General features: G+C 42.4%; 1 protein-coding gene across 1 annotated transcript; it reads right to left on the bottom strand.

Moving 5' to 3' along the window:
• Positions 1-4,141: 4,141 nt before the first annotated feature.
• FAM216B (family with sequence similarity 216 member B) lies at positions 4,142-14,874 on the bottom strand (the record flags this gene model as incomplete). Its single annotated transcript, XM_006017314.3, has 5 exons — positions 4,142-5,177; positions 6,340-6,460; positions 8,021-8,149; positions 11,173-11,222; positions 14,853-14,874. Coding segments are annotated over 5 exons (447 nt in total), but the record flags the coding sequence as incomplete, so codon positions are not given.
• Positions 14,875-15,210: the final 336 nt, after the last annotated feature.

Here is a 15,210-nt window from a genome sequence, read left to right as displayed (position 1 = left end):
TAGGTCAAATCTATCTATCTATTGTCATCAAAATTTAAGCAGAACTCACAGGAGATCGATGGTGAGTTCTTAAACTAAAGGCATGACATGGTGTTGGATTTTTGTACTATACTACTCATCTCTATACAGATACATGTTTCATTTCAGTGATCCAGTCGGGTACAATTTAGAACTGCCTTTCATTTCTGATACAACATCACTCTTGCTGGAAAATGTTGAAGCTCACCTTTCCCAGCTCCAGGCTAAACTAAGCATTTACCTTCAGACCTTGATTCTTCAGGGTGAAACTACCCTAGAAGGAATTGAGAGCTTCTCCTCTTCTATACAGTATGTTATCAGCCTATTGCCAGATTCAATATAGTCCCTTCTTCCTGTCCTGACAGACTGGCTCACTGACATGTAAAAAGAGACTAACTCCATGGCTTGAATCTGGCATTAGCTCTCCCAGTGGCTTGCACTGAGCAATATTCTAGATAGGATGACTCTTGGCTCTCGCCCACTACCAAACCTGGACTCAGTGCTCTGGGTAGGCCTTCTATGGCTAACCAGTGGCTAGCCTTACATGGCTATAAAAACCACACATAACCTAGCATGATAGGATCTGCTTGTTAAAGTAGTTGATTAGTAGAATATACCAAAGAGCAATAGTAATGGTTTACTTGGCTACACTGACTATGTTGTAATAAAGTAAAATTATATTGCAGAAATGATATGATATGTTATGCTTGACAAAAATTCATCTTGAGATTCTATTGATGGTTTTGGTTTTTATTCACTTTTATATAATCCCGTTAGTGAGAAGGGGAATGTTTGTGGAAAATAATCTATAACATGTGATATGTTACCATTCTGGTAATAGATTATTATCTAGGAAGAAACAGAGGGAACTCTGGATTGTTACCCCAGTGTGAATCTTTCTCCAGTTGTTAAAGAGCTATAGTTCCCTAAAGAAATATCCTTGGAGGACATCAATAAGTAGGGCCTGGTCAGTTTCCTGGGTGGAGTGGATGAGGATTGTAGCCTACTTTATTGTTAACTTCCTCCTTAAGGAAGATAAATATTCTTCCTTCTCTTTAAAAACTCAGCAGTAGAAAACTATTTTAACATCTTTTAGCTATGCATGTATGTTGGAAAGCAAAATGTTGCACAGTGAGCAGAAATCCAGAAGGAACCATATTGTTGCCACTACGGTCCACTTAAAACACTGGCTTGCATCCATAGATGCTTCTCAAGCAAATCCCGGGACGTCATTCTCCCCCTGTACTCGGCCTTAGTGAGGCCGCAGCTGGAGTACTGTGTCCAGTTTTGGGCTCCACAATTCAAAAAGGATGTGGAGAAGCTTGAGAGAGTCCAGAGAAGAGCCACGCGCATGATCAGAGGTCAGGGAAACAGACCCTACGATGACAGGCTGAGAGCCCTGGGGCTCTTTAGCCTGAAAAAGCGCAGGCTCAGGGGTGATCTGATGGCCACCTACAAGTTTATCAGGGGTGACCACCAGCATCTGGGGGAACGGTTGTTCACCAGAGCGCCCCAAGGGATGACGAGGTCGAATGGTCACAAACTACTTCAAGATCGTTTCAGGCTGGACATAAAGAAGAACTTCTTTACTGTCCAAGCCCCCAAGGTCTGGAACAGCCTGCCACCGGAGGTGGTTCAAGTGCCTTCATTGAACACCTTCAAGATGAAACTGGATGCTTATCTTGCTGGGATCCTATGACCCCAGCTGACTTCCTGCCCTTTGGGCGGGGGGCTGGACTCGATGATCTTCCGAGGTCCCTTCCAGCCCTGATGTCTATGAAATCTATGAAATCTATAAAAAGTAGTGAAGAATTTAAACAATGAAGTGACACAGTTTCCTAGTTATACCCCATTCTGGCTACCACTACAAACTATTTCCCCCATTTTCTCCTGTAGTTCTCTACTTCCTACATTCAAGTGGCATCTAGAATAGCAACTTTTGCTATTCTATTCTACTTAGGTTTTGATATTGCATCTATGACCATAGCATCTGAAAATTTTGCTGTTTTCTCTTATGCTCTCCAAGTGGTTGAATTTCAGCAATACATATAAGAACATAAGAACTGCCATTTACTGGATCAGATCACAGTCCATCTTGTCCATATCTTGTGTCACACAGGGCAGAGAGTGGATGCTGAATGGGAGAGTAAATTGGGTATGACCAGGTGGGGGTTCTATTTTTTCTCTCCCACTTGCAGCCTCCAGCATTTAGAGTGTAGGAAGCTCTGATTCAGAAGCTATACCCCTAACTTTCCTCCAAGAATTTTTTTAATCCCATTTTTGAATGCAGTTAAACTATCAGCTTCCACAACATCTTCTGACAATGAGTTCCATGCTTTAATTACACACTGGGTGTGTCTACACATACATTTATGCTGGTTTAAATTTCCTGTGCAGTAAATCACTCTGCAGTAAGTGGGAACAGACCGGCATCTACATGTGCAGGCATTAAAGTGCATTAATGTTGTGTGTAACACACACAGTGTTGCTGTGCAGTAAGGCATCTAAAAATTTGATATCTGCATAACGTAAGTATCAAATTTATGCTCAAGTCGACATAAGTTGCCATATTTACTGCGTGGTATGGGCATTCACGAGTAGACACACGCCCATACTGAGCAGTAAATGCATTCATTTAGATGCACCCACTGTGTGAAAAAAAACTTTCTTTAATTAGTTTTAAACTTATTACCTACTAGTTTCATTTTATGACCCCTACTTCTTGTATTGTCAGAGATAGCAAACAATAAATCCCTATTTACTTTCTCTTCACCATTTAGTATTTTGTAAAGTCTTATCATGTCCCCCCTCAAGAATCTCTTTTTCTAAACTTAATATGCCTAGTTTCTTTAGTCTCTCCTCATAAAAGTCCCTCCAGCAGCTTGTTTACCCAAGCCCCCACAGAATACATCGTGCTAAATCCTGTCTGCCTATATACCTTTGCAAATCCTCTATTTCTTCAATTGGGATGGGGGAGGGAGTCACATGTGTGCCTTCACAAAGAGCAGACTCTAGCCCTCAGTTTCAAGCACTTTGAGATCCTTCAGTAAATGAAAAGCTGTCTGCCATTCCAAGCCTCCTTTCTTTTCAACTATGCAGGAGAAGGCATAAATTGGAGGCAGTGTGGCTCCTCTGCATGGCAGCCAATGCATGGAGGTCTGGCTCTCCCCCCCTGTGTCATGAAGCGGTGCCCTGCAAGGGTTCATTCCAGGTACTATAAATGTGGACCTCAATAATATATCTGCATCTACTTTGTAATCAGACATTGTCTAAGAGAGAGCATATATATATGATTACTGTAAACCATTTATTTGACAGAAAAGTGTTTTTGAGGAAAATAAAGACATGTTGCCAGGAGACCATGGGGTAGCAAGGACTTTTCTGTTGCTATGATTCACTTGCTGCATATTTAATGTTACTGGCTAGTCCGTGTATATTTAAAATTAATTATAGGGCCTTCTAGATCTTTGCACATGGTTTTTTTTAAATAAACAAATAAGTATTGCTTTGAGGCTGTAGCTCAATTCAGTAGGTCAAGGCATATTTCAAAGCTGGCAGGATGTCTTCCATTTTTGATTAGTGATCAAACTAATTGTAAAGGAATGGCTGGATTTCAGAGCCGGGATTGTATTACAAGCCAACTGAGGGTAGGAATCAGGCTAAATGAACCTGATATAATGATTTATTTACATCAGCTCTGATGCATTTAGTAATCCATTATAATTGTATAGACACAGCATTCATTAGCTCTTCACAAAGTTGTAGTCCTTTCCAAGGCTTGAAAATTGTGGTGAAACCATAAAACAATCACCTCTCTCAGGGGCGACTGGTACCTCCTGAGTCTGGGGGGGCACAATTTGTGGGGGAGCCTGGGGGCAGGCCAAAAGCCCCATATCCACTCCTATACTTCTGGGCCGCAGCTTAGTGGCCTCCCCCTGCAACATGCTGCCAGCCCACGCGACAAAAAAACTGCCCTGTCCTGAGCGGTGCTGAGTCAGGGGCCAATCTCGGGGGGGGGGGGAAACGTTCCTCTCCCCTGTCCCCACCTACCCATTGCCTGTGATCTCTCTGAAGGCCTCATCCTCAATGATGCTGAGGAGCCTGCTGTCTCACCAGAGGGGATAGGGTGCTTGGTTCATCATAGGATCAGGCTCCTATGCATTACTCAGTGCAATAAAGTTGAATGCAATTACATTTATTTTATCTGACCTCTTATATAAAAAGGTTTTTAATTTCTGCATCATAATTAGAACATAATTAAATCAAAGTTAATGCAAGTAAGGAATTGTATCAGATGGTTAGTTTTTTGTTTTAAGGCACTCTTACGTACGCTTATGACCATTTGGATTTTCTCCCTTGCTTTTTCTTTAATAGATCTCCATGTCCAAACATGATTAACTAGAGCTGCTCAGAAGAATGCAGGCTTTTACTTAAAAAAAATTATAACTTTTGATTAAAAAAACCAAAACAAACCCCACCCAAATTTTAAGTCAAATCCCAAAAATCTCTATATGGAAAGTCAGTCAGAACCTGGTCATCAAATGGCCAAACCTGGTCATCTAAGGCTCAAAGAAATGGCTCCCAAATATCATTTTTTGTTTTGTTTTGTATTCAGATACCACATCAGGTATCTTAACCTTTTTACCATAGCCAAAACCTTCATGTTCTGTGTTATCCAGACCATTCATGTCACAGATCTTGCTCTTTTGCTATCTCTCCCACCAACACACTGCTTGGAAATATCAGTGTGAATGGCAAACTTTTAAAAGTTGAAATATATTTTTCGTACAGAAACATAGATCTTCAGTCTGTAAGAGTCCATTTAGCTGGACTCAGCCACTGAGAATTCCTACAAACCAGTGGAATTGGTGGAGACTCGGGTGAAGATCATGTGTAGTATAGTTTATTCTACCAAGAAGAGTGTCAAATTCTAACACAAAAGTTCAGCAAAAGACAGATAAATACCAGACCTCCTTCCCCACTGAGTCATCTGCCTATGCTGCCTCCTCTGGCCCAGAACTAACTATAGCCTGCTCATCTCATCTTGACACTGGACATCACAGAGGCACTGTTCCTATCTGAGACCTTCCTTAGGGGCATCTCTTCAGCTGGATCCAGGAAGGAGACATAAGATCTGGCTTCTTGCTGAGTAATGTGACCTGGGTAAGGGGATGAGGAGAATGGGAAGAAATCAAATGTTTTTATATATACACACATACACACACACACACACGCCTGATTAATTGCAACATTGCTGACAGCCAATGAGGCTGCATACTAATGAAATCACTGGTGAGATGGGAGACTGCACACTTGAAAAGCATCAAGCTGCACATAAAACTAGCTGAACAATGATATAGTATTACTAGTTGAAGCAGTGTGGGGCTATAAAAGCTGATGGGATGAGAAGCACTTCTTGTCATGCATGAACTATGAAGTCAGAAGATAACATTTGTTCTTCTGATGGCAGCTGTTGTCTCAGCTGAGATGTGACACAGAGTCTGCCATGGCTAGGGTTAGAAGAAGCGAAGAAATCTGAAACATTAGGGGTACTGGCTTAACCATGTCTGCATTTCAAATCTCTCCTTTTTATGGATCATCATTTCCTTCTGGTAATCTGACTAGAATTTAAGATGTTGATTATGAGCTGCAAAGTCCTAATTCATTTGGTACACAGCTTTCTAAGACTGCCTCCAACCTGATACTGCCTGACCTGTGACCAAGGGAGGAGGTTCAGTTATCACAGTTGTTTGGACCTGAAAGGGGGTGTTAGCACCCAGCAGTGCTGCTGCTGCTTTAGTCTGTTTCTACAAAAGGACTTCATGACAGCTTCACTACCCATCAGAACCTAGCTTTGCTGACTTTCACAATGTGCTGCAAAGGTCAACTAATCTTGTGAGTCTTTGAGAAGAGCCGAGGATGCAGGATATGATGGCTAACTCAAAGCAATGACCTGAGGGAAATTTGATGTCCTATTTTGATACTGGAGATCTTTATTTTGTGACTGGATGCAATTAACATTTTTATCAGTAGTGCCTAAAAGGGGCAGGACTCTGTGATTGAATAAGGTAAACAACATCAACCCCACATCATTTTGCTTCCTGGTGTTCCAGTGGTTCCCACTGAGTAGGATAGAGCTCAGCCACCTAGAATCTCCTGTACTCTGCCTGCAACTTAGTCCAGGCTCCTGCTTGGGCCTCTGATGTACTGCATGGCCCATAAACATCTCTTCATCATAACCTGCTCCAGCCCCAGGTTTATTCTCTAGGCTCCAATTTCTTTCAGCTGTTGATGTGCATAGCAATGCCAGTAGGTACTTACCCAGTAAGTTCTGGCGCTGGAGGTTGAGCACATACTGATGGTACAGCATTTTCCTCATAGGTTTGTTGTCATAAACTCTCACGATGCTGTAGAGGTAACACTTCTGTCCCCACTTTAGGTCCTGTCAGAGCAAGGCAGCACGCTACACTTGGTTAACAGTAAGGCTACATTTACACCTGATTTAAAGGAGATTGGATGCACACTTTGCTGGAGTTATTTGACCCCAGCAGTCTTTCCTGCCCAGAGCAGGGGGGCTGGACCCGATGATCTCACAAGGTCCTTTCCAGCCCTAAACTTATGTGAGTTTGAGATTCAAAAACTGATCCATCCTGTATTGTGGGGAGTCATTCAATAAGGTGGAAGTTAAATCTGAGGCCGAAAACTGCAGAGGGAGATTTTAATTTCAACATTAACCATTCAAATGCACAGGGATCAAGGCTCTATAAGTAAGCAGCCATTTACACTGCCTCGGTGATACTGCCCATGCCCCTGCAATGCTACCAAATATCTTTATCAATGTGCATGTATTTTCTGCCTTCCTTTTCTTCTTTCTTGTGGCCTGTCTTCTTTTAGAAAGAAAGAAGGAGACATGGATCTATGATCAATAGATCATAATAAGTCCCTTATTTTTCACATTTCTTTATAATGCCAATATATCTCCTTGCTTCCATGGCCAGTCCCATGCTATTTTCCTCTCCCATGTCGTTCATGTCTCTAAGTTCCTCTCCCCTGCCAATATTTTTCCTCTTACATCTGTCTCAGCCCTGACTCTCCTGCTTAGCTGAATTGGGAGTGCCAGTATAAAAGCACATGCCATCCATTTACTCACATTCTGACCACATCACATACTGAAAAATGCATCAAGTAGCTGCTGTGAGAACATGCCCATGTCTGAGGAAAGTACAGGGTATGCTCTTAGCAAGTGCCAAAGAAGCAGCTACATAACATTTTTTGGAGTGCAGAGTGGGAATGAGTAGGCAGTGTATATGATCATGGCAGCACTCCCTAACACTATCTGACTACATACAGACATGCCCTAAATCTCTAGGTTGCTTTGTCCGTGGGAGTGCTTGAAACAGAATGTAAGGGAACATACAGACATTACACTTATACCAGAAACCAGTCTACACCTATAGCAAAACAGAAGTTCAGTCCACGTTGACTAGTTTAAAAATGGTGGAGCATGGCTTAATATAGACCTGGATGGATGTAGTACTATCAGACTTAAGCAACTTAGGTTAGACTGATCGGTCATACTTCTGTACCAGATCAAGAAGTGCTGTACTGTGTCAAACTAGTGGTCCATCTAGTCCAGTATTCTCTCTCTGTTTGCCATGGTATCCAAGAAAGGTGAGAGCACTACACTCCAAACCCTATCTAAATAGGTTAATATTACTCTATGATAAGCTTATGCTAAGGCCATTGACTCATTGTGCCCCTTTATTCCCTCAATGCTAACACAACAGCATCCTCCAGCAGAAGGTTTAATGAATGACAACATTAATGCCAAGGTGACAGTTTCATTGATGAAGTTTTCATTTAAGGCAAGAATAGGTTCTTATATGCTATGCAAAATCGAGTCAGGATTAAACTCTGTTAAAAGGAAATTTCTGTTTCGTCTTAGGGAAGTGAGTGGACCACAGGGCAGTGAATGGAATACAGATAACCTGTGTCTGGTTACCTTCAATAAGTAGGTATTCTGAGCAGATGGAGGAACTTGTATGCCTAGAACTTTTGGAGAATGGTGGCGACCAGGATTCCTCTTCTGGTTCTCACCCATCCTTGACCTGAGCCTCAAAAGAAGGGTTCCCTAAACACATGAAGAAAAGAAGGCTTTATGTCAGTTATCACTCATGACTTTTAAAATGCCCCGGTGGTTGAAGCTCAGTGTCTACAGCCAGTTGGAAAAGGCATAAAGAAAGAATTAGAACTGGACTGCTTCACCCACCTGGGATGGATACAGAGTATAGTACTTGGAAAGAGGAGAACCAAAAGCAGAGTTCTTGTTTGTCTGTCTTTTCATGGTGCAAATGCTTTGATCCCTTAACTGAACTGCAAACTGCTACCACTTCAGAATAGACTTAGACACCCTGAAGACCTCATACTCTGTTGTGCTAATGGAAACCTCTCTCTCTATCCAGATTCTCTTCATCCACAGCAAAGTGTGGGTGGTCTGAATTGCTAAATACGTCTTTATTTTCCATAGGTAAGTGTACAGTGATTTACAGATTTACTTTCTGTACCAAAGGGTTTGCAGTCTAAGGTCAGATTTTGACACGCTTACACTGTATAGCAGTTCCCCCACAAGAAGTCCCACTGAAGTCATGAGTTAAATCAACATAAATTAAACTGGCATGACATAATATAAGGAAAGGTGAAATCAGGAGCAAGTGAAAGGAGGGGTGTTACACACAAAGCTGATAAAGTTGCTGCTTTTATGTTTTGTCTCATTTTCCATCTTTTTATGTAGAAAGCGAGAAGGCAGCATGGGCATAGGTGTCAGTGCTGGACAGACTGTGGGATTAGCTGAATTTTGAGAAGGAAGGGGAAGAGAAAGGAAGTTGCCTGGTGTATGGAGTCAGATACAGGGGAAAAGCATAGGCTGCTTAAAGTAAATTGATCCAATGCCATCTCTGGCCATGGTACACACACAGATACCATGGCACATGTTAAATACTGCCCATGGAGGATAACCCTGACCAACATTCCTCACTCTCCCTCCCCTTCCCCTTTTCAGCAAAACAGCTTCTACAGCTATATATGCTGCTGCTTAATACATAATGTCCGTTGTGGCTACCTACACAGCTCTGGAGCTGTTGGCATTAAGTTTATAGCCCCGTGCTTTGACATACCTGGAGTATAAAAGACTTCACATATAAAACAAATTCTGTTCAGCTCTGAGACACCCCTGAAATGCAGCCTTGCTTTTCCACAGAAGAGAACATTAATATTAAATTCAGCTACTACCCAGGAACTGTGCCATTTTCATTGTGTTGACAAATATCCTAGCAACACAGAAGGAGACAGAATTACAGAGAACTCTGGGTATTTGCCTAGGTGGCTTGAGCAACCCCTAGGTACTGCCACACTGTTTCTTAAGAGTGTCCACATCTTTGTAGGAATGCACCTGACCTTTCCTACTCTCCTGGTGGCCTGGTTCCTCTCTGAACAACTAAATGAAACTTTTCTCACCTGTCATAAAACACTTGTGCACAGGCAGCTGGGGCTTTTGGGAGATGAAGCATGAATCAGTTTTGAAGAACACCTGCAATTACTCCATGCAGGGGTGCTGGGAAATAGAGCGTCTGTATATTATGAGAAACAGATGGCTGATAGGCAGCTAGAGAGGTAGAAGGAATGGGGACAAATCAACCTGGCAGAAATATTCTATGAATTTTCCTTCATATTTAGCAACAAATATTCTTTAGCTCTGCTAGCAGGTGAGAATTGCAAATGTGCCAACATGGCAAAAAAATCCCTTTGACTTTTGGTGCTTTTAAGTCATTTGAAAATCTCTCCCAGGGAATATCTCTAGGTGTGAATATTCGAGTAGACAAAATTTCAGGCAGGAGTGTTTAGTGCTAAAGCATCTTTCCACTGAATGCTGTAGGATGTTCATAGAAAGCAAATTTTAAATTCACAATCTTGAATCTTACTTCTGAGAGTTAAATTCATCCAGCCAGAAAATGAAAGCAAACAATGTGGCTTATGTCTTGTGTGACTTTAATTTTCCCAAAAAACTGGTCACAAAGATTCTACAGGCCAAGAATTATTTGCAGAAAGTATTTTCTAAATAACTGAAAATAATCAGTACATTTGAGAGAAGCATGATTAATTCATGAAACCATAAAAAGTGGCACATTCATCAAACCATAGGCTCATCTAAGCCAGTATCCTGGGTCTGACAGTGGATGAAACAGGGAAGAGTATCTGTGCAGACTCTTCTGTCCTTTGCCCCTCTTCCATTAGAGTTTCCAGCATTTGGATGTCTAATACATTCTAATGTGTAGGTTTCACACACTGCTATAATCTTTGATGGATCTATCCTGCATGAATATGAGCTTGGTTAAATTGCCGTCTTGTGGCAGTGAATTCCACAAGTTAATTGCACTTTGTCTAAAAAATAACTTCCTTTTCTTTGTTTCAAATCTGCTTTCTAATAATTTAATTTCATGCTCCCTAGTCCTAGCATACTGAAAGATAGCAAATACGAAGTTTTTATTTACTTCTTTTCACCAGTCACAATTTTATAGACTCTTATTTTATCCCTCCTGTGGATTTCTGTAACTGAAAAGTCCTAGCCTATTTAGTCTCTCCTTGTATAGAAGTCCTTTCATACTCATGATCATCTTTGTTGCTCTTTTGTGTACTTTCTACTTCTCCTGTATTCTTTTGGAGGTGTATGTGTGTTGTAGAGGTGTATGTGTGCTATGGAGGAAGAGGGAGAAAGAACTGCACACAGTATTCAGGGTGTGGGTGTACTCTGGATTTATACGGCAGCAAAGAACAAACACCAAGAATCCCTTGATTAAATGAATCAATATTGCTACAGTTTAGGCCTCAAGCTGTAGTGGAAAGAGACTGATGTATGTAAGTGGCATGCAGTAAGTACTGGTTCTTTTACAAATACATTATGGTGACCATGACAAGTGCATAAAATACTCAGAGTATTTAACTGTATTTACCATTGTTCTATAGGTTTAGCATATAATTCTCACAATGTTACACTGCTGTTCACCACAAAAATCTATAGAATAACCTTCCTTATACCATATTACTGTGGAGGTAAAACAACCTACTAATTAAGGCTCTGATTCTGTAATCATAGCTCACCTGACCAGGCTTCTCAGTGTGGGCTAGGGTAACAGTCTTGACTCTGTATGCTATTTGTAAGAGAAAAAAAAAGAAGAGAAATTTGAACACTAGGATCTGTATCCTATAGCTGTACCAGGTGAGGAACTGAACCTTTAAGCAGCTCACATAAGAAACAGCTGTGACCTTGACTCTCAATCATTAACAGAGTCAATCACCTAGTAATTGATGGACCAAGAATCCATCCCTTGAGCTGTGTCTAAACTAAAGCAAAAACCCCTATGCCTTTTTTTAAAATTAAAAAGACCTAGGAATAGCTTTAAGGAGTACCCCTTGGGATTCGGTAGCAATGAATCCATATTTGCACACAGAAAACAGGAAGATGACCATTTCAACCCCATTGCTAAATATTTGGATTTTCAATTGCTGTATCAATGCAAACATCTATACTAATTATATACCATGAGCCAGTGTTCTTTAATTGAGTCAGGAAGTGTTTGCTGTTCATAAGGATATTTGAAGAAGTTTCAGGGAAAAGCTATGGAACGGAGCAGATTATGTATGCTAATAGAGCTTGCATGATTCTCAGCTCTGTCTCATAACACTGCATTGTCAGCAGGCCCTGGTTTTGGCTTCAAGGGATAGCTTCTTTCAAAGTGATGCAGTTTTCCAGTTCATTCAACTCTAGATTGCTGCCCTGCAATACATGCATAGGACCACCCATTTTTCCTCCTCCCTCCCTTCCCCAACTTTTGATCCCCAAGAAGGCCTCGTTTTTTGTTTCATAAAATTATAGAAAAAGTACAGCTGGAAGGGACTTGAGGGGCACATCCCCATGAGTGCACATGTGAGGTTTGCAGTACCTCAAAGAGATACTGTTGTAAAAAAAAATGCTGCTAAAACAAAAGCAGCATAGCACACATGACAGTAGTGTACACCACCAGCAACCAGAGCCTGGCCAGCCTGGTCAGACCCCAGGTTAGGTTGCTGGGGCCACTTTTGCTGGCTCCAGACTCCCCTACCCCACCCAGGTCCCTTTGCCATGCATTAGAGCACGTGTGCAGGGGCATGCCTGGGGACAAATAGCAGCAGCACAAATATGCAGGAAATGCACATACCTGCACATGTGTGCTTGTGGGGATACACCCCAGGAGGTCATCTAGTCCAACCCCCTGCTCATGCTAGGATCATTCCTACACAATTCATCCTATACAAGTGCCTGTCTAACTTATTCATAAATCTACAGTCAACCCTGTCACAACTACAAGGCATGTTGTCCCAAAACACCAATAGCAGCCTAACTTGCCACAGGCAAAGCAAAGGGTCAAGGGCTGTTAGTGTCCCACCACTGCAAGGGTTGTTAAATATTCTTGAGAGACCGAAGAAAGAGGGCCTTGCCTTCTGCAACAGAGAAAGGCCAAAACTCCCATAGTCCGTGCCAATCTGACTAGGGTAAAATTCCTTCTTGATGTCAAATGTGTCAGTTAGTTCAACACTAAGCAGAGAAGCAATGCCCTTTAATACTGAGCTTCCACGTTTTGGTCCCAGCAGGAGCTTTGGCACACCCCAATGAAAATCCCCAGCCATAGTCAACACCAAATTCATCTGAAGAAGGTGAAAAAAAAAATCGCTTGGCACCTGTAGCAACAGGCAGGGGAAACAATTCCCTTCTATGTGACAACCAGCAAAGCCTAGAATTGTGGAGGAAAAAACAAACACACTACACTTTGCTTTGTGGGGTGGGGACAGCAAGCACAACTCCCCACATTAGAGCCTCTAACTGGAGGGCCAGAATTCCCTTTTCCCTTTGATATTATCCTCTCCATAATCTTATCCCAGCTCCTTTATCTTCTTTTGTGCCTAAGCTGGTTGTGAAGCTCTGCTTCACTTCATAGTCATCTGCATGGTCTTCTCTAACATCTACCTGCTTTAGGCAACAGAGCTCTTCTTATTATCTCCCTGGGTCCCTGGACTTCCAACTGTTGCTCTTTATAGTCCACTCTAGGCACAGCTACTCCAATACCTACTCAACCACTTTTTGAAAACGTTGAATGAAAGAAATTTCATAACTTCTCTAGGCAGTCTGTTCCACTGCCTCACTGTCCTAACAGTGGATAATTTTTCCTGTTATCCATTCTAGCTGCAGTTTCAATCCATTCTTATGTATCCTGCTTTCTGTACTGATGGAGAAAAGGTGTTTTCCCTCTTCTTTGTGGCAGACCTTTAGATATTTGAAGACTGCTATCATGTCCCCTCTTAATCATCTTTTCTGCAAAAGGTTTCTTTCTCTCTTCCTACAGCTTGCCTTCCAAACCTTTAATCATTTTGGTCACCTGCCTCTGGACCCTCTCCAACTTCTCCATGTCCGCTTTAAAACATGGAGCCCAAACCTAAACACAATATCCAGGATGTGGTTTAACCCATGCTAGCAGTATCACTCCCCTCTCTTATGCCTAATGCTTATATTGATACTTCATGCAAAACAGCATTGGTCTTTTTTGCAGCTGTGTCACACTGCAGATTTACATTGGGTCTATAATCCACCTAGATCCATTTCTGTAGTTCTGCCATCCAGTCAGGTGTCATCCATTTTGTATATGTGGTTTTGAGTAGCATCTTGGATTTGTCAGCACTGGACTTCATCCTGTTGGCTGTAACTGAGCTTTCCAGTATATCAAGGTCCTTCTGAATTGCATTCCTGTCCTCCACTGTGTTTACAATCCTTCCCAGTTTTGTGCCATCTACAGATTTGCTCAGGCAGCTCTCTGTTTCAGTATCCAAATCATTAATAAACCGTTGAGCAGCACCAGGCCGAGGCAGTTAACTATGTAGCCTAGGTGTACTCGGGTATATACTCCTCTTCTCCAATTGAAGGGAATTGTTAGGTGGCAGGTGTGCTATGGGGGAACTGCAGACTGCTCCGTTTCCTTCCGTCCCTACAGAACCAGACCAGGACAGTCAGGGGACTTAACTACAGTAAAAGCTCTGTTATCCGGCATCCCCCAGGAATGGGGGATGTCAGTTAATCAGATGTGCACCGTCTGGTGCACTCTCCGGTGTCAGTGTGCCGGGGGACAGGGTGGGGGGCCTGGAGCAGGCTGCTTTGCCCCTCACAGGCTGCTTTGCCCTGGGCTGAAGAAGTGACAAAGAAGAACTCAGCTCACAGCGGCGAAACTGGAAGTTCCCTGGAAGTGGGACTTCCAGTTTCACTCTTCCTGCATCCCTTGGATGCCAGTTAGTAGAGTTTTCTAGCTAATAAAGTGCCAGTTACAGCTTTTGCTGTATATACAAATGTATTTACATTAACTTATCACAAGGAAACAAACAAGCATAAACTTATATACAATATATATTAGTTATATACATACATAGATTTATGATATCCAAACAAATAGCATAAACAATACCCTCTGGGTAAATGCTATAAAACCTTATACCAATGCTCCAGATACAGGTAAGTATCTGATCTGAACAGGTAAACCCCAGAATAAACATAGATAACCAACAAATAAACTATAGATCAGTATAGGTGAACAATAAGTATGCCACAATACAAATAAACAACAGGTGAATAATAGCAAAAGGGGGTCCCAGCAGAGCCCTAACTCCCCCTCCCCTGTGGGAATCCTTTTTTCCCTGCAACTCATGGCTCCCAGGCCTGGAGGGTGGCCCTCATCCTCTGCACCAAGCTGTTCTCTTGCCTGCGGTGGGCTTTGGGTGGGGTCACTCCAAAGAACCTGCTCCTTGCATTGGCCTGTGCACTGTGCCTCTGGCCACACACCAGAGGTTGCAGACCTAAACCACCTCACACAGCTCCCAGGGTCTGGATGCTCTACATCATGCTTCACACCAAGAGCCTGGCCATTGGAGTCTGTGGCAGGGCACTGTTGTTTAAGGGCCAGAAGGCAGCAGCCACCAGGTGCCTGATGAGGGCAGCCATTTTAGAGTCAGGGCTGTCCATATAAACAGGGCAGTTCTGATGCCTAGGGACTAGGCAACAACACTGCCTGGTTGGAAGACTGCTGATATTATCTGGAGGTAAGGGAGAAGCTGTAGGGG

Source organism: Alligator sinensis, unplaced genomic scaffold, assembly GCF_000455745.1.
Source record: "Alligator sinensis unplaced genomic scaffold, ASM45574v1 scaffold59_1, whole genome shotgun sequence".
Taxonomy (NCBI): domain Eukaryota; kingdom Metazoa; phylum Chordata; order Crocodylia; family Alligatoridae; genus Alligator; species Alligator sinensis.
Note: the sequence above shows the minus strand (reverse complement) of the source record. Positions and strands in the feature narration are given on the sequence as shown.